General features: G+C 52.8%; 2 protein-coding genes across 2 annotated transcripts; both read right to left on the bottom strand.

Annotated features, from left to right (window-relative positions):
- Window positions 1-4,243: 4,243 nt before the first annotated feature.
- KCNS1 (potassium voltage-gated channel modifier subfamily S member 1) lies at window positions 4,244-8,241 on the bottom strand. The gene is made up of 2 exons (XM_028122049.2): window positions 7,208-8,241; window positions 4,244-4,715 (listed from the first exon to the last, which is right to left on the bottom strand). Exons 1-2 carry the CDS (start codon window positions 8,231-8,233, stop codon window positions 4,245-4,247), a joined length of 1,497 nt encoding a protein of 498 aa, XP_027977850.1. The 5' UTR covers window positions 8,234-8,241; the 3' UTR covers window position 4,244.
- A 9,764-nt stretch (window positions 8,242-18,005) lies between these two features.
- Window positions 18,006-22,718, bottom strand: WFDC5 (WAP four-disulfide core domain 5). Its single transcript, XM_028122060.2, has 4 exons — window positions 22,524-22,718; window positions 19,108-19,248; window positions 18,885-19,025; window positions 18,006-18,506 (listed from the first exon to the last, which is right to left on the bottom strand). The coding sequence occupies exons 1-3, from the start codon at window positions 22,609-22,611 to the stop codon at window positions 18,886-18,888; spliced, it is 369 nt and encodes a 122-aa protein (XP_027977861.1). The 5' UTR covers window positions 22,612-22,718; the 3' UTR covers window positions 18,006-18,506; window position 18,885.
- Window positions 22,719-23,755: the final 1,037 nt, after the last annotated feature.

Here is a 23,755-nt window from a genome sequence, read left to right on the forward strand (position 1 = left end):
GGAGAGCACAAAGTATGCTTTGGGTTATACATATGATAGGTTCCTGATGTTAGAAACATTTTCTTAAACTGTGCCTGGGAAGAAGGAGTGAGCGTAAAGTGTGCTGGGCAGCCAAGGGTGGGAAGGCAGTGGACATCTAGTTTGCCTAACAACCTTCCCCCTTAGTTTGGTGATGTCACATGACCTTTTCTTTTCTTTTTTTTTTTTTTAAAGATTTTATTTATTTATTCATGAGAGAAAGAGAGGCAGAGGGAGAAGCAGGCGCCCAAGGAGCAGGGAGCCCGATGCGGGACTCGATCCCCCGACTCTGGGATCATGACCTGAGCCGAAGGCAGACGCTTAACCATCTGAGCCACCCAGGTGCCCGTCACATGACCTTTTCTTTGGGTAACTACCATTCTTCCATCCCATGTGGTCTCTTGCAGATGTTAATCCAGGGGCCTGCCCTCCCATCTCCACCAAGGGAGAGGCACGTGACCCAAGCTAGGTAAATCAACCTTTTGGCTGGGATTGGAATGGTGAGCAGAATGACACAGGGGAGGAAAGTGACGGAAGACTGAGCATTTAGCTGACAGTATCCTCAACAGAAGGTTCATGAGTCCTACCACTGAGGTCCCCAGAGCTCCCCTCATTCCTACATGTCCTAAGTCCTGCTCAGTCAGCTTTTCCTTCGACTGGGTGAACTTCACCGATACCCTTGCGGCTGGCTGAATGGTGGTCCCAAAGCTGTGTCCATGTCCTAATCTCTGGAACCTACGTTACCTTATTCAGCAAAAGGGTGTTTTTGCAGATGTGATTACGTTAAGGATCTTGAGATGTGATCAGCTTGGATCAGCTGGGTGGGCCCTCCATGCCATCACTTGGGTTCTTCTGAGAGAGAAGCTGTGAGGGACTGGTGCACACAGAGGACAGGGTGACATCATGACCAAGGCAGCGAATGGAGGGACGCAGCCATAGAGCCAAGAATGCCAAGAACACAGGAGCCACCAGAAGCTAGAAGAGGGCAAGAAGATTCAGCCCCGGAGCCTCCGGAGGGGGTGTGGCCCTGCTGACACCAGAACTGTCAGAGAATAAACTTCTATTGTTTCAAGCCATCAGTTTTGTGAGACTTCATTATGGCAGCCACAGGAACTAATACCACTTCCAGTAAATTCTTTCTTTTTCCATAAGGTAATTTAGATTTTTTTAAGTTTTTTAAAAGATTTATTTATTTACCTTAGTGGAAAGCGAGAGCGCAAGCGCTGGGAAGGGGAGAGAAACCTCAGGAGACTCCTCACTGAGCTCGGAGCCCAACACGGGGCTCGATCTCACCACCCTGAGATCAGGACCTGAGCCAAAACCACAAGTCGGACATTCAACTGGCTGCACCACCCAGGGGTCCCAGATAGTCAGTTTCTATTGCTTGTAACCAAAGAACCTTAATGGTAAGTGTTGTTCATCACTCCAGTTATCTGTAATGAATTACTCTTTTTGACCAAGTTAGTTCCAGCTGGATTCCTGTCACTTGCAGCCTGTGCCAAACCCGCCACTGGAAGAGGAGAAAGTGGATTCTGAGTCGCTCCACGTATCCCCCACCCTCCCCGTTCACCCAGAAAGCATGCCGGGTGGCCAGCTCCAGTACAGCCAGAAACAGGTCCCTGGGCCCAGCCTCTTTACCTGCGTAACGGTTTTCTTTCACACCGGGGATTGGGAGTGACTGTTGCTTTTCTGCCAAGACAACACATAACCTGGTGATGGATGCAGGCCAGACGATTCTCCCCTGAGCTTTCCCTCCACCAACTTTAGGGACTTGTCTGTGGGGTCAGAAGGTCCGGAAGCTATCTGGCTCCTTGGTATGTTCAGCAGTTCGGCGAGGGTGGTGCGGGCAGCCCTCCCGTCTCTGTGCCCCGACCTGGGCCGAGCGGGGCCTGGACGCTCTAGGGGAGTGTGTGGGAGGGCCGGTGTGTGGGCGGGGAGACCCAAGCGGCCCCTCAGCTCAGCTCCGGCCTCTGCTCAATCTGGAGACTCACATTCATCCGCACACGGGGGCCTACACATGCTGTGCCCTCTGCTTGGAAACACTTCCTGGAGCCCCTATTGCCTAATTAACTCTTCATCCGTGTGACAGCAGCTTAAATCGTCACCCTCAAGAAAGTCTTCTCCAACCCCCGTTAATGGTCCCTGCTACATGACATGCTTCTAGCTCCCTGTACTTGGTACAGCTTATTATTACATATTTCTGTGATCCCGGGATTTAAATCCATCTCCCTCCCTGGTCTGTAAGCTTCACAAATACAGAGATACATATTTTGTTCCCCATTGTATCTTGTGAACCTAGTAAGCAGTCAATGAATCAGAGGCCAGGTGTGTCAATTGTATCTGAGAAGTGGCGGTGTGTGTGTGTGTGTGTGTGTGTGTGTGTGTGTCTCGGAGGCACACTGTGGGGAACTGGAGAGAACGTGCCTCACCCAAAGGCATTTGAATTAAAAAAATATACTAAGGGGCACCTGCTGGCTCAGTCAGTAGAGCATGTGACTCTTGATCTCAGGGTTGTGAGTTCAAGCCCCACATTGGGTGTAGAGAGATCTTAAAATACACACACACACACACACACACACACACACACACATTGGGTGTAGAGAGATCTTAAAATATATATATATTTATATATCTATATTTATATATAGATATATATAGACTGTTCAGCTAAATAAAACATGTCTGCAGGCCACACGTGAAGCCCCAGCTTGTGAGTCTTCCAAAAGATATTTGTTGAATGAATAAAGTAAGGAGGAAGGGGTTGACAGAACTGGGAGAATCTTCTGTTCAGTCTTGTCTACACTCTCTCAAGGGCAAGACCTCTGTCTGGTCATTTCCTCTCCCTCCCCAGTGTTCTGCACACAGTATATGCTGTATGAATTAACTGATCCATGAGTAGGTATTCGCTAAATACCTTCTCACAAGCCTGGGCTCAGCCAAATAATGTCTTCCATGTTGAAGCTCCTCATGGTGGGACAGACGGAGGCATAACCAAGAGATGACAGGACAGTAATGGGTGTTCTGGGAGCTGTATGTGAACAGGGCTATGGGAACCCTTCCCTCCCAAATTTCTCAGCAAGTAGAGAGGATTCAGCCGGTGAGCATAAGATGCCCCCAGCAAGGATGAGGGGGCTGAAGCTGGCTGAAAGGGGCAGAGGTCTCAAGCATCTATCTGCCCGGATGGTAACTCAAGGTAGGGCTGGAGGTCTGCATGGCGGGAAGAAGAGAACGGCCAAAGTCAGCCTGGGGGGACCCAGGGGTCACAGGTGTCCATGCACAGCAGTTCCCTGCCACCAACACTTCAGAGTTGAGCTGGCTTTAAATTAGTGACTTCCTGCTACATTTGGCTTTCATTTCCCTCTGGGGCACAGACTGTGACCACCTGACAACGGGCTGAGATCTGGAGGTGGGACAGGGGCATGTCCACTTCACACGTCACATCCTAGGATGGGACAGGCCTGGGCCCCTTCAGAGTCTGCATCTCAAGCCAGCCCTGGCAGGAAGCTGCAGGACAAGTGCTGGGGAAATCTTACGTGCCAGCTAAGGAGGCAGCTCCTCTCCCTTCCTCCCAGACCTCATCTTTGAGAGCTGACTCTTGCTGGAAGCTCCTGGAAGAGAACCACAGCTGAGGTGCAGCACTCCTCCATCTGAATCCCCTATCTGGTCCTGTCTCTAGCCCTGACAGTGAGTTTGAACCCAGCGGATCAACTCTGGAGATCCGTGAACCCCCTAAAACCACATGCAAACTTTGTGAGGGCAGAATAAAGACGGCATGCAAGGAACACCAGTCCTGGCAGACCAGCGAGCCTGGATTCCAAACTTGGCCCCACCACATCCAGCTGGGTGACATTTGGGCAAGTCCTCGCACCTCTCTGAGCCTGTTTTCTCATCCTCCGACATGAATGTGGCAGGGCTGACAGGCAGGAGGTGCCAGGAACCATTAGCAACCTTTCTACGTTCTCTTTGGCGCATGCCTGCTTCACAGGGAGCTTGGAGGTCCACGTATGAAGTTCTCTGGTGTGTTCACCAGGCTCACAGAACCTAGGGCAATGTTCTCCTGGCCTGGGCCTTTGGCAGGAATGGGCTTGGCCGCTGGGTGTCATTCCTCAGGCCTGGGTGAGTGATCCTGAGCAGTCACACCCCCAGGAACGCTGTAAGCGGGCAGGGATCTCGGCTGTTTCAGCTGACCTTAGGGGTGTGGGAAGGGGGAACACCGAGCCTTGGCTTTAGTAAGCCTGAGAGTCTGGAGGCCCACTGGGGGCCTGGGCCTCCAGGTCTGTAGACCTTCCCTCCTGGGAGGTCTCACGGGACGTCTCCAGAGACACCTCTGACACCCCGTCGACACTGCTCAGCAAATCCTCAAACACCCGGGGGTTACAGTTGCGCACGGCGGCCTCCAGAGCCTTCTGGCGGCGGTAGAAGTGAGAAAACTTGTTGAAGATGATGGTGATGGGGAGCGCCACCACCAGGATGCCCCCGAGGATACAGCCTGAGGCTGCCAGCTTGCCGGCCACCGTCACGGGTACCACGTCCCCGTAGCCCACGGTGGTCATGCTCACCGTGCCCCACCACCAGCAGGCGGGGATGGTGTCAAAGCCCACGTCCTCCTCCTTCTCAGCTGTGTAGGCCACACCGGAGAACACGGACACCCCCACGGCCAGATACAGCAGTAAGATGCCCACCTCACGGTAGCTGTGCTGGAAGAGAATGTGGGAAGCCAAGTCAGAGCTGGGTGGGCCCACAGACCTGGTATCGAACAGATGGGGAAACTGAGGCACAGGGAGTAGAAGGGGCAGGTCCACAGTCATAGAGCAAAGTAGAGCTGGTGCCGAGACCCAGGTCCCTGGACTCCAAACTAAGATCTTTCAACCACAAGAGGCAGCCAACTCCCTGGGCGTGAACACGGGCCTAACTTCTGTTGTCCAGGATGCCTGCTAAGCCACAGTGGTTTCTTCTAATGCAGGGGGAACCGGTGGCACCAGCCAGTTAATAACAAGCTTGTGATTTTTCCAGTCACAGAACCAACGGAGAACCACAGTTTGTATTCCACAAATGCAAAGGGTTGGTTTCATGTACTTTTGGCTGGTCTACCTCCTTTCTGACAAGTACAAAAATATAGTCTGCCTCTCAAGAAAGCTGATAGGGTGTATGTTCCCTAGACCACCCACTGAATGCACCTGCCTGTGGGTTTATATATGCTGTGCCCCTGAAGCCAAGCAGTGGTTCTCAAACAGGGTAATCTGCCCTCCAGGGGACATATGGCAATGACTTTTTTTTTTTTAAGACTTTATTTATTTGAGAGAAAGAGAGCACACGTGCAGGGGAGGGGCAGAGGGAGCAGGGAGCCCAACGTGGGGCTTGATCCCAGGACCCTAGGATCATGACCTGAGTCGAAGGCAGATGCTTGACCAACTGGGCCACCCAGGCGCCCCAACATATGGCAATGTCTTTAAACATTTTTGGTTGTCATAACTGGGACAGGTGTGCTACCGGCATCTATTGGGCAGAGGCCAGAGATGCTGCTAAACATCCTACAATGCACGAGACAGCCACCCCCGCCTCCCCACACACAACAAAGAATTATCTCCCCCCAAATGTCAGTAGTGCTGAGGCTGAGACCCCTAGCCTAGAGCGGTAGTTTCCTAGTCCCAAACTGTAATGTGTGGAGGAATCATGTTGGGATCTTGTTTAAAAGGCAGAACTCAACTGAGTGGGTGGGTCTAGGGTAGGGCCAGAAATTCTGCATTTCTAGCAAGCTTCCAGGTAATGAGAAAGCTGCTACTGGTCAGGGGCCTTGCTTTGAGTAACCAGGAGTCTTACACCCGAGTCTTGGACCCTGGCAGCCTCAATCAATATTCTTCTCCCTCTTTGCAGAAAAAGCTGGTGGCACCAGGCCCTGGCTCCCTGCATGGCTGGAGGCAAGGCAGAGTTCTGGGGTGAAAGCATCTTCCCTGGTGAGGTACTGAATTCACGGATGTGAATTAATGGAATTCCTTGTTCCTGCCCAGTGCCCCAAGATTCTCCTCACATCACCCTGCCTGTACCCAGCATCCTGACTGCCTTGCCACGAGGGCATGAAAAAGGCTTTACAAAGCCATGGGTGGGCGGGGGTCTCCTAGGGATCCTTAGGAGGGCTGCCCAGAGCTTTAGGAGAAAGAGCAGGAGGTGCTGGAGTCACACACAGCTGGGTTCTTCTCTGGGCTCTGCAACTTACTGAGGAAGCTCTGACAAGTCCTGTCACCTCCTGGAGCCTCAGTTTCCTCATCTGCAAAGTAGTGACAATAATCCTTGTCCCAGCTTGATCCCCTCCTATTACCTTGGGATAAAGTGCAAAATCCTGGGCCAGGAGTCCGTGGCCCTTCAGTACCCCATCCCACGCACCTCTCCAACCTTGTGAACTGGCACCCCTCTTTCCTTGTCCCCTCCCAGTGTTCACCCTGTTCGCTCTCCAGGCCTTTGTCCAAGCTGTTCACATTTCCTCTGTCCCCACACCAGGCTAAATTCTCCCCTTCAAGGTGAAGCTTGCCCGAGCAGTGATGCACCCCCAGGGCAGGGCCTGGCACAAGAAGGGTACTCAGTAAATTGCAACCAGGCTTTGGAAAGCCAACTTTCTAACCTCAGGTTCTTCACCTACGGGAAGGGAATAAATAACCACATCTTCCTGAGGAAGTCCTGAGAACAAAATCAATAATGGATGTAAAACTGGCACGGAATTAGCACTCAGTAAGTGTTAGTTCTGGGGCGGCTGCTGGACTTGGTCTGTCAAGGGTGACCTACGATATCTGTGCCCCCTCATAATGCCAGAAGAAAAGCTCAGCGGAGAAGCCAGTTAGCATCCTGCTTTGCAAATTTCTGCACTATGTATTATCTGATGTTTGACAGAGAGACCAAAAACGACCTCTGTCTTGTGTTTTTGCTTTTGTTTTTTTAAAGAAAGAAAAGCAAAGCTCTGCCTCGGATTTCAGTTTTCACCCCTGGCAAAGAGCCCTGCTGAGAAGGGCAGACGGGATGGGAAATGGACACCTGGTCTCCAGCCCTGTGCCCCGCACATAGAATGTCCCCTGGGTTCACTGTGCCCCTGGACACCACGTGCCTCTAAGTTCACCTGCTAACCTGCCCTCTGGTCACCCTCGCCTCCCTCCGCACCCCGCCTCCCCGCGGCCCCTCTCTCCGGCCCCAGAGGCCCTACCTTGAGCGTGGCGCCCAGCGAGCGCAGCCCAGTGGAGTGGCGCGCCAGCTTGAGCACGCGGAAGATGCGCATGAGGCGGAACACCTGCACCACCTTGCCCAGGTCGCCGAGGTCCTCGCCGCTCGCGCCGCCCCGGTTGCCGAGCGCCATGCCGGCCAGCAGCGTGAGATAGAAGGGCAGCACCGACACGATGTCAATGAGGTTGAGAGGGTGGCAGAAGAAGTTGCGCGTGCTGGGCGCCAGCAGGAGACGCGACGACACCTCGAAGCTGAACCAGGCGATGCAGAAGTACTCGAGGTGCCGCAGCACCGGGTCGTCGCGCACGCCGTCCGGGCCGCGGCCCGCGGCCACCGCGGCCACGGCGGCCGCCGCCTCGCGGGCCTGGTACTCGGGCAGGCTGTGGATGCACATAGCGGCGATGGAGGCCAGCACCACGCCGATGGAGACGCAGCTGAAGAGCTTGCTGGGCAGCGAGTAGCCGGGGTTCTCCATGGTGAGCCACAGGCGGCGGCGCAGGCGGCCGCAGCGCGCAGCCCCGTAGCGCGCCAGCTCGCGCTGCACGTCGGAGATCTCGTCGGGGCACGGGTCCACGCTGCTCGGCGTGTCGCTGTCCTCGTCCCAGTCGCGCGGCCGCGCCACGCGCCGCTCCAGGTAGCGCGCGCGGCAGCAGGCGGCGAGCGCGCTCTCGCCCAGGCCCCAGTAGTCGGCCTCCTGACCGAAGGCGAAGACGCACAGCTCGTCGAGCACGTGCAGGCGGCCGGTGCGGTAGAAGTGCAGCAGGCCCAGGAAGAAGCCCGGGTGCCGGTCGAAGTAGAACTCGCGCGCCGCCGCATCATAGTCGTCGCACAAGCGCCGCGCCTGCTCCTCGGACGCCGCGGCCTGCAGGCGGCCCAGCCGCGTGCCTGGGAAGCGCGCCAGTGCGCGTGCGCTCAGCCGCCGCCGCACGCCGCCCACGTTCACGCGCAGCGCCTCGTCGCTCCGCCGCCAGGGCACGCGGGCGCCGGGCCCCGGGGACTCGCTCACCATGGCCTGCGGACACGGGGACGGCGGGGGGGGGGTTACTGGGGGAGGGGTCCCCGGGCCTGCCTTCCAGAAGGCCGGATTTAAACCCCCTGTCCCCTCCACCAGCTCTGGGGTGCAGTGGGCGCTCAGTACGTGTCAAGTACCCTCTGCTCTCAAGAGTCAGGCTTGGGTTTGACTGCCCTTCACTCCCCGACCGAGGGTCTTTGGCCAAATCACTGAGCCGTCCCACTTCCATGTCATGTGCACAGAACAAATGCTGAGATCCGCCTTGGGGGGATTATGAAAGTGACTGAATGGCAGGATATGCTGGCACCCCCGGGGGGGAGGGTGCTCAGATAGAGTATCTCCCTTTCCCAAACTTGGATTTTCGTATGTCAGGGGCCTACTTGTGGGATCTTGGACACATCAGCACTCTGATCCTCAGTTTCCTCCTCTGCAAAATGGGGATAGTAATGCTGACCACCCAGGGATGTTGGGAGCATCAGTATAGACCAGTAATTCTTTAAGTGTGCCCCCTGCACTGGCAGCATCATGCCACCTGGGAATTTGTCAAAGATGCAAATTCTCAGCTTGCTCTAGACTTAATCAGAAACTCGGGATGGAATTCAGCAGTCTGTGCTTTAACAAGCGTGGAGGGTGACTCTGATGCATGGTCAAGTTTGAGAGCCATTGGCTTGGACCTTTTAAGGCATCTGCGGAGTCAATCAGATGGAACACTGAATTTCTTCTGTGACCAAAGGCAAGTCATGTCACCTCCCTGAACTTCTGTCAAGTGGAGATAAAAATAGCCACCTCCAAGTGTGGTTAAAAGATTAAATGAACTATTGTGTTTATGGGGCCTGAAGGGGTTCAGTAAATTATCCATGTTTCACTGTCTCCCCAAGTCAGCCAAATCTGGGGTTTATCTCCACCCCTGATGCACCCTAGGGCTTTGAGGAAGATGCTTTTCTCCAGGTCTTAGTTTCCTACACAATGCACAATGCAGACAAAAGCACCTACCCTCAAGGCAGGCTGGAGGACTAAAGTAGCTTGTGGAAAGTGCTCCGCCTTTTTGATACCAGAAAATGTTAGATCCTTCCACTGCCCACGTCTCCAAGCTCTGCTGGAGCTGAGAGCTAGTGACTCACTTCCTGATCCTGGGTAATCCCATCTGTACCATCCCATCAGTAATGCCTGCTTCCCAGGGTGGACAGGGGATTGGATGTACATCAAGCGGCTGGTCCGGTGCCTGGCAGGGAGTCAGGTGAGGTGCCCTTCACTTACCCTGGGCTTGGAGTTAAGCTGGCCAGGATAAGGGTCGTGTCCTTAGCTCTGTCGCTTCTGTGTCCTCAGGCCAGTCTCCTCCCACTCTGGGCTTTGGCTCTTTTGTCTATAGAACAGGGAGAACAGCACTTCGGGTGGAAGGTTACTGTGTGTGTGTGTGTGCAAAGCCCTTAGAACACAGCGGGTGCTCAGTAAATGTCAATCCTTTGCACTTTCTTCTGGTCAGACCTGGGTTCAAATTCTGTCTGCCACTTACTGTTGACCCTTGAGGGGATCCATTCTGAGCTTCAGTTTCCCCATCGGTAAACTGGGGGACATCACACTTTTCTTGAGAGGTTATGAGGATTAACTAGGGCAAGATGTTTATGGGCAGGAAGGTGGCTCTGGTACATAATCCATGCACAGTAAACACCCGGGACTCCGGCGGGATGTAGCTCCACTCCCACCTCCTCCACCGCACTTGGTGTCAAGAGATGAAGCATCCAACCCAGTTGCGTCACCCATTAGCTGCATGACTGTGGGTAAATCCTTTTCTCTTTCTGGAACTCACCCTCCTACTCTATTAATTGGGATAATTAATTCAGCAAACCTTCCCCAACAAGGATCTGAGTATCAGTTAGAAAGGTTAAATGACTTGCTCAACATTACCCAGCTAGTCCACGGCACAGTTAAGTTTGGAAACTAGGCTTTTCCATTCAAGGCTCTCTCCACACACTTATTTTGAGCACCTACTATGCGCTGGTCACTTCGCAGAGCTCCATATACACTTCACTCGGTTTAATTGCTACACCAACCCTGCCGGGGAGGCTTTCTAATCCCATTTTATGGTTGAACCAACAGGACAGACCCCAGAGCCTGGCTACCCCACAGTGCTCCCTCGTGGGTGTGGGAGGGGTGGTCTCACGAAGGGGGCGCGGGACCAGAACCCCGGCAGCACCCCCCCCCCCGCCCACTCTGCAGCGTCCGCCCCTTCCCGGGCCACGCCCCTCCCCGAGAGAAGTTCCTTACCTGTCAAGCCCCCTCCAGGGCGCACCGGCCAGGCGCGTCTGTCCCCGAAGCAGAAGCCGCTGAGGCCGGGGAGCCGCTGGCTGGCCGGTCTCGTCTCTGCCCCTGCTGCCCCGCGGAGCCTCGCTGCTGCGGAGGCCCCGCCGCCCCGTACTTCCCTGTCTTCCTCTGTCCCCCGCAACGGAGGCCACATCGATCTCGCTGCCGGGGGAGGGAGGGAGACCGCGGGCTGCCGGAGGCGGTGATTTCTATTCCTGACTCGATTGGGTGGGGGTGGTGTCTGGAGACGGGGCCCAAGAGCCAGGACATCCTCCCTAGTCAGGGACCAGGGGAGGAGGGGTCATTTAGGGGAAAGGAGCCCCCGCGACAGAGGGATTTCAGCCCGGAGCATCGCTGACAAACAACAACGGCAGTAATAATGCCTTCCTTAATTGCGTCTTCCGTATGTACCGGTACTCTGCTCAGGTGACTTATCCAAGTTATTCCTGACACAAGCTTGACAGGGACAGGTGAGGCTCAGTCACCTGCGCAGGTCACTTAGCTTGGTGTTGTGGACTTGGGATTGGAACTCGTGTCTTCCAGGACTGCAGGTGGGGATCTGCGTCAGGGAGTTGGAGGAAGTGGCCTCATTCCCCCAGAGCCGCCTGGGCTGTGCAGCTTGAAGCAGATATTGTGCCCTCTAGAAGTTCTCTCTCCCCACCTGCCCATGGGTCCCTGATTTCTGCCTCAAGTGGGTTGGGATAGTAAGGGAGAACGGTACCAAAGAGCTTTGTCAAGGTTATGTAATCTAGGGGGGCCTGGCTGGCTCAGTGGGGGGGGGGGGAGCATACAATCTCAGGGTTGTGAGTTCAAGCCCCAGGTTGGGTGTAGAGATTACTTAAAAATAAAATCTTTAAAAAAAAAAAAAGGTATGTAACCACAAGCATTTATTGAGTGCCTACTGTGTGTCAGGCTGAAGAGAAGGTGCTGGAGACTAGGACCTGGATACAAGAAAGGATTCCTACTTCACAGATATTATTAATAATAATAATAACCAACATTTATTGAGACCTTGCCTTGGGCCTAGTGTCCTACAGGCCTCACCTCATTTATGCTGCCAGTATTCTGTGGGTAGGCACTATTATTATTCCAATCTCAAAGATAAGAAATGCAAGGCTTTGAGGGTAACTCAAAGGTCAAATGGCTTACTTCTGAGACCTCTAGAACAGAACTGTCCACTAGATAGAGTTTGAGCCACATATATGATTTAAATTTTTCCAATAACATTAAAAAAATAAAATAAATAAAAAGAAACAGATGAAATTAATTTTTAAATAATATATTTTATTTAACCCAGTATATTCAAAATAATATAATTTCAACATGGGATCAATAAAGACATTACTAAGGAGGTATTTTACATTTTTATCTAGTACTAAGTCTTGGAAATCCAGGATATTCAAATTACCACAAACTTAGCAACTTAAAAAAATACAGGTTTATTACCTTACAGTTCCTATAGGTCAGAAATCTGAGCACAGCATAGCTGAATTCTCTACCCAGAGTCTCACCACGTTGAAGTCAAGGTGTCAGCCAGGGCTGGGGTTCTCATCTGAAGTTTCACTTCTAAGCTCACAGATTGTTGGTGGAATTCATTTTCTTGTTGTTGTAGGACTGAGGTCGCCTTTTCCTGCTGGCTCTCTGCTGAGGATCACTCTCAGCTTCTACAGGCTGCCTGCAGTTCCTGGCCACGTGGCCCACAGGCAGTTCACAACATGGATGTTTGCTTTCTTTCAGGCAACCTGGAGTGTTGACTTCCTCTTCTGCAACGAGCCAGAGAAAATGCTCTGCTCTTAAAGGACTCACCTGCTTAGGACAGGCCCACCCAGGACAGTCTCTCTTTCCTCATGGAACACATTTCACACGTTCCATTTACACTCAAAGAGGAGGAGATGATACGGGGGAGGGGGAGGGGGTCCGTGGGAATCCTCTTAGAATTCTCCCTATATCCACGTACAGTGAATCTCATTTGGATTAATCACATTGCACATGCTTAGTAGCCTCATGTGGCTGGTGGCTTCGATATTGGATGCATAGCTCTAGGCTGTGCCACTTCAGTCCTTCCCTCAAAGTAAGAAGTTAGAGCAGGAAGTTTGCAATCATCTTGCCTAACTCCCTCGTTTTAGCAACAAAGAAACTGAAGCAGATCTTTGGAGAAGCAGATCTCCCATTTCCTGGCCTCATACTCTCTGTAGCCTTCACTACCCCCCCCCCAAACTTAGGGGGTACCTCCGCCCTGGAGTTAGAGCAGTAGCTTCAAAAAGAGAAAAGACGAACCTATTTCCCAAGGGCAGAAGAGATGGAAAGTAGGATCTGGTTTCATCCCCAGATCACGTGGGAAGTACATGGAGTGTCAGATTAATTCACCAGTGATAGGAATGGGAAGAGAGGCATTATGGACCTCTGAGGCTAAAGGGGGGTATCCATACCCATTATGTGCTGCGAATGGGCTGTGCCCCAAATTCTCCTTCAGTCCCTAGCCAGTTCTGGCCATCTGAATCCATGAGGGTTTATTTTTTTTTTTAAGATTTTATTTATTTATTTGACAGAGAGAAAGACAGCGAGAGAGAGAGCACAAGCAGGGGGAGTGGGAGAGGGAGAAGCAGGCTTCCCGCCAAGCAGAGAGCCCAATGCGGGGCTCGATCCCAGGACCCTGGGATCATGACCTGAGCTGAAGGCAGACGCTTAAGGACTGAGCCACCGAGGCGCCCCTGAATCCGTGAGGGTTTACCCTAAAGAGTAAGCTCGATGTTGCATAAAGTATAGAAATTTTTGTAATTAAGTAGACTAGGTGTGGCAGGCAGCTTCTAGAATGTGTCCCGGTGATGTCCACCTCCTGGTATTCATGCCCTTGTATAATCCCTCCCCCTTGAGCATGGGCGGGATTTCCTGATTTGCCTCTAATGAGCAGAATATGGCAAACAAGGGTAAGGGAATGTTGCTTCCAGGATTAGGTAACATAAGATTGACTTTTCTTGGTTCTGATGAAGCAGGTCGTCATTCTGGTAAGGCAAGGTTAACTTCTGGCCAACGCTGAACTAGAAATTGAGGAATTCAGTGCTACAGCCCTCACAGAACTGGAATTCTGCCAACAACCATATGAACTTAAAAGTGGGTCCTTCTGCTGTTGCAACTCAGTTAAGACCCCGGCCCTGGTTGAACACCTTTATTTCAGCTTTGTGAGTCCCTGAAGCTGAGGACCCAGCTAAGCTGTGCCTGGATTCTTGACCCACAGAAACTACGAAATAACAAACGGGTGTTGTTTTAAGCCGCTTGGTGGCTAGTGCTTGGTAATTTGCTACACAGCAATAGATAACGAATACACTGGATTTGCGTTCTGCCTTTACCACTAAATGGCGGTGGGATCAGGAGCCAAGTGATGTCTCCTCTTGAATTCTTATCTTCCTCATCTGTAAAATGGGGACAACGCCTACCTTTCAGGAGTGTGGTAAGGAGGCGCACATGTTCACTCTCCATGAACAGCTCTTCCTGCCCTTTCTTTACCCAGCGTATCAGTTAAGATTCAATATAGTTACAAAAACACAAAATGAGCCACGGCGGCCTCTGGAGAGGAGGTGACTTTTTCCCGCAGTCCAGGTGCAGCTGCCCAGGAACAGCTGCCCAGGAACAGCACTGAAGACCCAGGCTCCCTGACTTTTCCTCCTCCGCTCTTCTGTGGCTCTCATGCCTGTAGCAGGTGAGGCCCGTGCTTTGCCCATATCCCCTCGGATCCCTTTGCCACCTTGTGTGCACGGGCTCCTGGCACGCTTTCACTCCGACAGCTGGTATCTGCATCTCTTTGTCAAAGGGCTTCCTGAAGGCCGAGGAGCTTGCTCTGCCTGCACACAGGGAGAGCCTGAAGTGCCTGGGAATGTATGTCCTCCATCCCGGAGTTATTAGCTGATGACTGAGGGGTACAGAGACAGTAATCTCCAGCTCTCTTGCTCCACGGGAAAACTCTGAAGAGTCACCTACTCTTGTCTCTAGAACCCCCCGCCTGTGGGACTTTGCTTGTTGTCACACCCCTGCTGGCCTCTCCCCCTTTCTGGTATACCTCTCCACTCCCAGACCCATTCTTCCTGGAACATTTCCAAACCATCACCATCCTATGAATCTTCATCTAAAGATTTGCTTCCAGGGAACCCACCTAAGACAATCTTCAAGGTCACCAGATAGCCGTTCTAGCTGCAGCATCCATGTTCCAGAATTCTGGACAAAGGACAAACAGATGATGGGCAAAAGACGGATCTGTCACATCTGGTAGGACAAGGGCTTTCTGGGAAGCCCCTCCCAGTAGACTTCCCCAAGCTTCTGATTGGCCAGTTCTGGGTCACATGGTCATCTCTAGGTGTAAGGGAAACAAATTGTTAAAAACTTAATTTTTACTTTTTAAAATTGGAATATAATGTTTTATAGTAAATCTTAAGTTACAAATGAATTAAGTTTTTACAAATTTATGCATCCACGTGACTGCCACCCAAGTCAAAATATAGAATATCTCCAGCAATCCGGGAGTCTGGGGGCGGGGGGTGGCTGGACGTTTCCAAGTGCGGACATTGCTGTGGGTAAGGAAGAAGGGGAGAATGGATGACTTGCAGTGACATGCTTGGCTAACTCCTGCTTAAATTCAATATCAAATATTCAATATTCAAATATCACCTCCTTCAGGAAATCCTCTCTGGTCTCCAGGCTGAGCTAAGTTCCCCCTGGCATCCCACAGTCTCCTGGTTTTCTCCCTAGGAAGCATGTCATGCGACTCTGTAGCGGGGCTTCGTCTTATCCTCTAGTGCATGTGCTTTGTGATGACACCGCCTAGAGCCTGTACTAAGTGCCCAGTAAACTTTGAGTGAGGGAAGAAAACAAGACTGGAGGCTGAAGACCCAGGCTCCTTGACACAGGTGTCCAGCCTCCCAGAATACTTTCCAGAAGGGCAGTGGAGACAGGCAGTGGAGATGGTGCTGGATGGGCTGGACTTTGGTGGCTGAGGACAGAGTTGGCACGGCCAAGTCCAGTGCCCAGACCTGAGGGGGCAGGTAGCTAGTTAGCCAAGAAGCTGAGCAGGAGACTCTAGAAGAGACTGTGTAGATGCTGCCACCTATAGCCAGAGAAGCCGTGGCCTGTGACTTGCCCCCTCCTGGGGCTCCAGGATCCTAGCTCGGGACTCAGGGCCTCAGTTCAGCCTTGGGGCCCTAAGCAGCTGCATTCTAACCCACTCACCTGGGATCTTAATTTTCCTCCTGACGACTTTCAGGAAAGAAACCCAGGGCAATGTGCTGGGTTCCAGCTGCCTGGAACTGAGGCTAGTCACTTAAACTTCTTGGCTTTTTGTGATCCCCATGTCTCAGATGTGCAAACGGAGTCTTTAGGGCTGGAGGGAATTCTCAAAGAGGGGATGTAATCAGTGGAGTCAGTAAGGATGTTAGCTTTGGCGTCCCACTGCTTGGCATTGAATCCCAGCTCCACTACTTACCAGCTGTACAATCTTGGCCAAATCAACCTCGTTGTGCCTCATTTTCCCCATATGTGCAATGGGGGAAAATGATGAAGCCTACATAGTGAGGCTGTGAGGACATAATGAGATTATATGTGTAAAATAATTAAAGTGACACCCGGCATAGGGTGGTTGCTTTCATTTCTGCTGTTGCTGATTTTATTAGTACCTAAGGAATATGGTATGGCTGAATCCTGGCTACTTTACCTCTTAACTGGGAGTCTTGGGCAAGTCACTTATCTCAAAAGTTCTTCTTGTCAAATGGGAATAAGAATGCCCACCTCCCTCAGGGTTATAGGATGGAAGAATGAAATGATGTTTTAGAGTGTGAGGCGTGGAATGGGCATTCACTCAAGGGTAACAATCATTATCTGAATTCGACGAGCTCTCACTGCTATAAATCTATAACAATTGCCCCCCCATCTCACCGCCTTCCTATAACAAACATTTATTTTGCTCTTGCAAGTTAAAGGATTGGCAGCTCAACATCAGGCCTGCCTCAGCTATCCTTCATCCCAAGACCAGTGGCTTCTGGGCAAGCACTTTTCATGGCAGAGGGTGGAAGCTCCAAGAAGGCAGGTACCTTGCCTTGAAACTGGTGCACTGTCACTTGGGGCCACATTCCATCAGTCCCAGTGCAAAGCCCTAAGTCCCTGGGTGGGGGATGTGTGCTCTTCCCGAGGGAAGCCATGGCAAAGGTGGGGAGGGAAGGGGTGTGTCTTTGGGCGAACAGTACAATGTACCCTCTTATCTGTGTCGACCACTTGAGTTTATAGATGGGGAAATTGAGGCCCAGAAGGAAAGGAAATACCCAAGCTCACAGGGAGTCAATGACTCAGATTATTCTCCTCCCCCTCCTCTCTTGGGCTTCAGCATGTATCCCTATAATTAGCATTTGCTGATTTTGAGTTCAGCACTTGAACCCCATGAGAAGGACTGTGAGTGAGGAAGTAGGATTCTTTTCATCTTCCAACAGGGCAAACAAAATCCCTGAGTGGTGACTCACCCGTGACTACACTGTCAGGTCAAAAAAACAAGGAAAGAAGACCCAGGATTCCTAACTTAACCTGCTCGGTGGACTGCCCAGCCCCAGATTCCCCCCTTGGGGCTTCCATTGGGACACAAGAGGAAACCCAGCAGATAAAGGCAGGGAGGAGCCTGCCGCCTCCCACCTCTCCCCAAAGCAAGTCCTGGGTGACTGGGACAGTCAGGAATCCAGCCCTCTGGGTCCAGGAATGTCCCTTGGGATGGCTGTCGTTCCCTCATTGACCCCCTCCCCCACCCTCTTAGGTCCTGACTACAGACTGACCCTTGAGAAATCCCAGGTGAATGAGGTATCGTCCAATGGGAGACAGACTCTCCCATAAATAATGACATCCCAACCGTTCCAGCAACATTCCCCAAATGTGGAGCAATTTGAAATGATCTTAGGGTGGACCTGGATACAGCATTTTACAACACTGACGCTTGAGAAAGTTCTCTTCTCAGTCCTTCTGATTACTCCGGGAAAGAGGTCACAATTTTGAGATCTGTGTCTTTAACTTGTCTTTAACCCTTGCTAATCTTCGTTTATTACCAGAGACAGAGAACAGCCTTCAGGCTCACAGTGTTGGCAGGTGGCAGCGTCTAGGTAGAATTTAATACTATTATTTAATATTGTTTCATCTGACAACATTTACTTTAATGGACCTTAGCTGTTTTTTTTTTTTAAATATTTTATTTATTTATTTGAGAGAGAGAGCACGAGAGGGGGGAGGGTCAGAGGGAGAAGCAGACTCCCCGCTGAGCAGGGAGCCCGATGCGGAACCCGATCCCGGGACTCCAGGATCATGGCCCGAGCCGAAGGCAGTCGCCCAACCAACTGAGCCACCCAGGCGCCCCTGGACCTTAGCTGTTTTCACTGCATTTGCTTTTACAATCACATTTTATTCGTGGCAAGTGATTCTGCGTATTCCATTTATAGTGATGATGTCAAGGTTTTCTTTTGAAATAAATTTATTTATATACAAAAGGGAGTCCATTTAAAGAAAGACATTAGATAAATAGTATAGGCAGTATGCAAGATACTGAGATGCTATTGTGCAGGTGTGTCACAAATGGTGGAAAGGGGTATGCAAATAGATAATGTCTGGAAAACTCCACTAGAACATACGTTCAAGGTGGCTGGGCTGCCTGAGGGAGGGGTTTGGACCCCACAAAGAGGGGCCTACCTGAATTGGGCATTTTAAGTGGGGAAACACCAGAGGAGATAGGGAGGTGGTGCAGGGTGATAGGAGTCTATCTATGCACCTTGACTCCCAGGAGGAGAAACCAGGGGTGGATGGGAGGCAAGGGAGGTGACAGCAGATCAGTGTTCATCAGAAGGTTGAAACTGTCACTGGCAGAGATAGCGGGATCTGGGTGGCAGGGTCCCAGGCCCCCTATCATCATCCATTCCTGCTAGGGACCCCATGCTGAGGATCCAAAACCAGAATTAGCCTGGGGAGAGAGAAGGAAAGGGTTACACCTCCCCCATCACAGGACTCTGGGGTCGTTAGAAACTTTGATCCCCATCCACCCCATCAGCCCAGCCCTGGCGGCCACTCAGGCAGGATGGCCCACCCTCCTTCACAAGGGCCAGCTGAAGCTCAGAGCAGTTGCAAGATCAGCAAGAGAATGGAGGGTCTCCGGTTCCTCCTTGGTCCTAACGGGTCCCAACAGGAGCCCTCCGACCCCATCCTCTTCCCCAGGTCTGGCGTGGGCAGCCCCAGGCTCCTGGGAAGGTAGGTGTCCTATTAGGCTTATTGACCTGGAAGGACATCTAACGCTGGGGCTAAGAGAGGGAAAGAACCTGCCCCAGGCACGTAGGAACCATACCTTAGACGGGGTTGCGACAGTCTCGACCACAGGCGCCGAGGCAGCACCGATTGGAGCCCCTGCAGTCTGAGTCCCTGTTGCACAGGTGCTGCACGGGGCTGAGGCAGTGCAGGTGGTCCTTGGGGCAGCTGCCCCGCTTTACTGAAACACAGGGGCCTGGTGAGCCCTGCCCGTGCCCAGCCCCGGGGCTTGGGCGCTCAGCAAGGTAGAGAGGGACACTTACCGGAGATCAAAGGGACACACTGGCGGAAGCAAGCTTTGTAGCAGCACTTCATCCTTGCAGGACACTGGCTGTCATCCAAGCAGTGGTCCGGCACCGAGAGGAGGCAGGGCCCATCGTCCGGTGGGCAGCCCCCAAATTTCTCTGTAAGAAAACCCCCAAATCTTGCAGCTGGAGGCAGTTCCACGTCATATAATGAGCACCACTCTGGGAATTGCAAGATCCAAATTCTCTACCCCTTATTTCTTGCCTGTCCTTTGGCAAGTTATTTTGTTTGTGTTTCTGTTTTTTTTGGGGGGGGGGTGGACTTGCTTTTATTTGTTTTTATTTAAATTTTTCATTGGGGTATAATTGACATAACATATTAGTTTCAGGTGTACAACAAAATGATTTGATATTTTTATATATAATGAAATGATCACCACAAGTCTAGCTAATATCTGTCCCCATGCATCATTAGACGTTTTTTTTCTTATGATATGAGAACTTTTAAGATTCTCTCTCTTAAGCAACTTTCGAATATGTAATACAGTATTATTACCTATAGCTACCATGCTGCCCATTACATCTCCACGACTTATTTCTCTTATAATTGGAAGTTTGTACCTTTGACTCCCTTCACCCATCTCCCCTACCTCTCACCCATGACCCCTGGCAAACCCTAATTTCTTCTCTGTATCTAGGAGCTTGTTTTTTGTTTTGTTTTGATTTCTTGATTCTGACCTGAGATCATACAGTATTTGTTTTTGCCTGGCTGATTTATCTCCCTCAGTGTAACATCTTCAAGGTCCATCCACACTGTTGCAAGTGGCTGGCAAGTTTTTTGTTTTTGTTTTTGTTTTGACTGCAAGCCTCAGTTTTCTCTCTGTGCAATGGGAAGCTGGACTCCCTCCGGGGCTGGTTTGAGACTCAGATGACATGAAGGATGGCAACAAATGAAGTTCCACATCTGCACCTGGGCCAACAGGCCGTGCCTGGCCTGGGGCTGCCCACCTCCCTGTGTTCACCCTCAACACCTTTTCCATTCGGGGCTCCTGCTCTGCTCCCCAGCTGCTTCTCTTTGTGGGGCCTTGCTTTTGCTGAGCGCTTTGCCCGGTGCTCTCTCCACCACATTCGTCAAGTCTCAGTGGAAACACTGCATCCTCGCATCCTGGGGACACCCTCCCTCTCTGACCCCGGACTAACTAGGTCAGCCTCCCCCCCCTCACCCCACACTCTTTCCTTCAGAGTTTGTGACTCCGCATCTATTTGTCTGCTTCTCTCCCTTGGCTGGAGGCTGTGAGAATAGACCCCTTGCCTGCTTCTCTCACCATTAGGCTGAGGCACAGTCCTTGATGCAAAACACCAGCAGCTTGGCTCAGAGACTCTTTGAAAGACAGGATTTTGAAGGGCGACCCAGCATCGTCTGCTGTTGCCAGCCTGGTGCACTGTCACACGGCCGGCCGCAGTCAGCCACACCTGTACTGTGTGCTTGTCTCGTTGCACGTTAGCCTTATGTCCGGGATCTGTATGAACTCGCCTTTGAGGTGGTCCTCTGACAGCTCTACAATGTTCTGTCCCAGAGCTGATCTAGCCATTTTTCTTGTTAGGATTTTGGGCCATTTCCAGATTCCATGCAGAAGGCTTGACTCAGTATCTTCTTCCATTTAGAGGAGGAAGTCAAGGGTTGGAAGGGTAGTGATTGCCCAGACCCACAAGGGCCTGAGCTAGGACTCTGACCTCCCACCCCTCTGCTCTCGCCACCACTGAGTCCTGGGGAGGATGAAGGCTGGTCCCAGGCCGTCACTTTAGTCTAGCATCTGAGAAAAGGTTCAAGAGCCCCCAGCAGCCTGCGGCCAGCGCCCTGACTGTACCTTGCATCTCCCTTCCCCTCCAGCTCCTAACTGGACGCTAGCCACACACATAGGGGGCACCTTGCTCACACAGGAAGTGCTCAAAACCCACTTCACTTGTTCAACTGGGTTGTCTTAAACTGAATTGCTGCCCCCTGCTGGAGAAAGAGCAGCTAGTCTGCGAGGGAGGCCCCTAACCGGATTAGCCCCTCCTTCCCCCAGCTGGCGGTAGGCGTGCCCCTGGGAAGGCTCTGAGGTCCAGGGGGGTAGCCCTGGCCAGCGGTGCTCAGGCCTCAGGGCGTGAGCTGAGAGGAGATGCCTGAAGTCTGACAGGGATCTCCCTGTGGGCTGGGGTGGTCCCACAGCCAGGAGAGCTCCTGGGAGGAGGGGCCGGGGGCGGAGCCTTGAACAGACAGAAAGGAAGAGAGACTCAGAACTGCCATTTCAAGTGGCTCAGTCTTCTCACCTGCAAGATGGGGATAAAAATAGTCCCAATCTCTCCGCATCTCAGCGAGGAGGAACGCGGCTGAGCCACATGAATCACAGCCAGCAGGGGTCTGGCCTTAGAACTTACTAGCATCCTTCCCTCCTCAGCCTGGGTCTGAGCATTCTCCTCCCCAAACCAGCTCGCGCCCCGGGAAGAGAGAGCCCCACCTCGGAGGAAGGCATCAGTTAGGCTAGCGGGGGCAGAGAGGTGCAGGGGGCTGCTCCCCAGGGCCCACAGAGGAGGGAACCTGTCCCCATTACTGTCCCGGTCCCGCAAGGCAGGGCCAGGGATGCACGGGTGTATGTAGGTCACGGTGTCCCAGCCCCAGAAAGGCAGGAAGTGGAGGCCTTGCCCAGGTGGGGAGGCACCTGTCTAGCCTCGCAGCAGCCCCGTCCTCCCCCACCTGTTGACAGGTCAGCCCCAGCCTTTTCCGGGAGGCTTGGAAGAGGGGTAGGGGTGGAGCTTCTTCCCAACAGATCCCAGAAACTGCACCCCCTACCCAGTTTGGGAGTCCCTTGCACAGACTGGTCTCTGGGACACGGGAAGGACCTGAGAAAGACAGAAACAAGATGGGCAGGGACCAGACCAGGCACAGCCTCAGTAGCAACAGAAGATGATGGAGGGGGTCATCTCGCTGCCAGGCGGGCCCACAGATCCTAATAATCCACGGAGACATCGACGGAAGAGCAGGTACAGACAGGTTTGCTCCCCCGTCCCCCAGAGACACGCGTGCACACAGGCACAGCCCCAGGACACACACACCTGCAGCCATACCTAAACACACACGTGCAGACCCAGACTCATACAGACAAGTAGGCACAAAGACCCACACGTACGCACATGCACACACAATCCCGCACTCAGACGGGAAGATGAGCACCGAGACCCTGGCACGAAGACATCCACAGCTGCTCACAAGGCCGGCTGGTAGGCACAGAGAGGTGCAAACCAAACCCCAGCTGCTGGAAGCTCCCAGAAGCGGGCATCCGCAGCTACACATGCAGACGTCACACTGCGCTGCCTGCCCTCCCAACCCTCACTCTCCCCAGAGAGGTAGGAGCTACCTGGTCCCTGGAGCAGAGGAAGCCACCCACACTCACCTCCCTTCGTCCTGGCCGAAGCAGCAGCAGGCAGCTGGCTCCCCAAAGCCAGGAGGGCCACCAGGAGGAGAAGGCTCCAGGCCCTCATGTTTCTGCTACCAGCACTTAATAAGGCAGGGCTTGGGGGCCCCTAAATTGACCCCTGCAGCTCCAGGGAGGCTAGAGCAGCTGAGTCAAGGGAGGAAGGAGATGAGCTGGACGGAGTGGCTCTTGTTTGCCTCGTCCCGGCCCCGCCCCCTACGCTGGAGCCTCAGTTCCGGTGTGCTTGTGCAAGAACTGAAGATGGGTGGGTGGGAGCAGGTGCTGGTGTTGGGGGCTAGCGTCCAGTCCTGCCTGCTGGACTTGGGCTGTGATCTCGGGCAAGTCTGCTCCCTCTTCGGGCCTCAGTTGTTCTCATCCGTACAAAGAATGAAGGTTGCTGAGACCGATGATCCCTCTCCCGGCTCTCCAGGGTCTTGCGGCCCCCGCAGTGGCTTCGGCAGGGTACAGAAGTCAGCTTGGAATGGCAGGAAGGGGGTGGCAGAGTTCTGGATGCCTAGGAGGAATTCAGGTTAAGGTCAGAGCTTTCTGCTGGAGAACGTGGGCCCAGGCAGGCACGGTGAGGGAGGCCAGCTGTGGCCTCTCCTCCTGGGCTTCCGTGGTTAGGGGAGAGAGAGACCTCCCTGCCTCTGGTGAATCACCTCCAGTGGCTTCTGGTAGAACTGCCCTCTGCCTCGGACTGGCTCAGTGATCGGGGTGGTCGTTTGGCCGAGGTGACTGGTCACAGCAGATGTAGGTGGCTTCTGGAACCCCTTCCCTGGCCCTAAGAGATCCTGAGCAAAAAATCATCACAGCCAAGGACTCACCCTTAGGGCTCCTGCATTTGGTGGAAGAGGCCCTGGGGGTTCAGGGTCTTAAGGGGCCCCAAACAGAGACCCCCACTGAACCATAGTATCTTACCAGGACTGCGGGAGGTCAAGACCATCCTCACCACCCTCCCTCTTGAAAGATGGGGAAACAGTCGGCCGGAGATGGGAAAGAACTGGCTCAAGGACCCACGGTTGATTCCTAACCAAGGTGGGATTTCTGTCATGGCGTCCTGGTGATCCCCATCAGTTCCTGGGCCTTGGAAGCAAGGCATTACTTCGTCTGACCCTAAGAAAGGAAGAGCGTATTCCATTCCAGGACAACCCTCACAGCCAGGAAGTTCTTCACTGGGTTTACCTAGAATCCCTCATGCTGTCTTCTAAGCT

The sequence above is a fragment of the Eumetopias jubatus genome, unplaced genomic scaffold, assembly GCF_037043125.1.
Source record: "Eumetopias jubatus isolate StellerSeaLion01/CBP00866 unplaced genomic scaffold, mEumJub1_p1.0 scaffold_9, whole genome shotgun sequence".
In the NCBI taxonomy this organism is placed as follows: Eukaryota; Metazoa; Chordata; class Mammalia; order Carnivora; family Otariidae; genus Eumetopias; species Eumetopias jubatus.

Bases quoted from the DNA above. Each gene is read 5' to 3' on its own strand.
- KCNS1 (XM_028122049.2), bottom strand. From the start codon at position 8,233: ATGGTGAGCGAGTCCCCGGGGCCCGGCGCCCGCGTGCCCTGGCGGCGG. The intron at 4,716-7,207 runs GTAGGGCCTCTG...ATTCTCTTCCAG, and splicing joins CGCTGGGCGCCACGCTCAAG to CACAGCTACCGTGAGGTGGG.
- WFDC5 (XM_028122060.2), bottom strand. From the start codon at position 22,611: ATGAGGGCCTGGAGCCTTCTCCTCCTGGTGGCCCTCCTGGCTTTGGGG. The intron at 19,249-22,523 runs GTGAGTGTGGGT...GTTTTCTTACAG, and splicing joins TTCGGCCAGGACGAAGGGAG to AGAAATTTGGGGGCTGCCCA. The intron at 19,026-19,107 runs GTAAGTGTCCCT...CCTGTGTTTCAG, and splicing joins GTGTGTCCCTTTGATCTCCG to TAAAGCGGGGCAGCTGCCCC.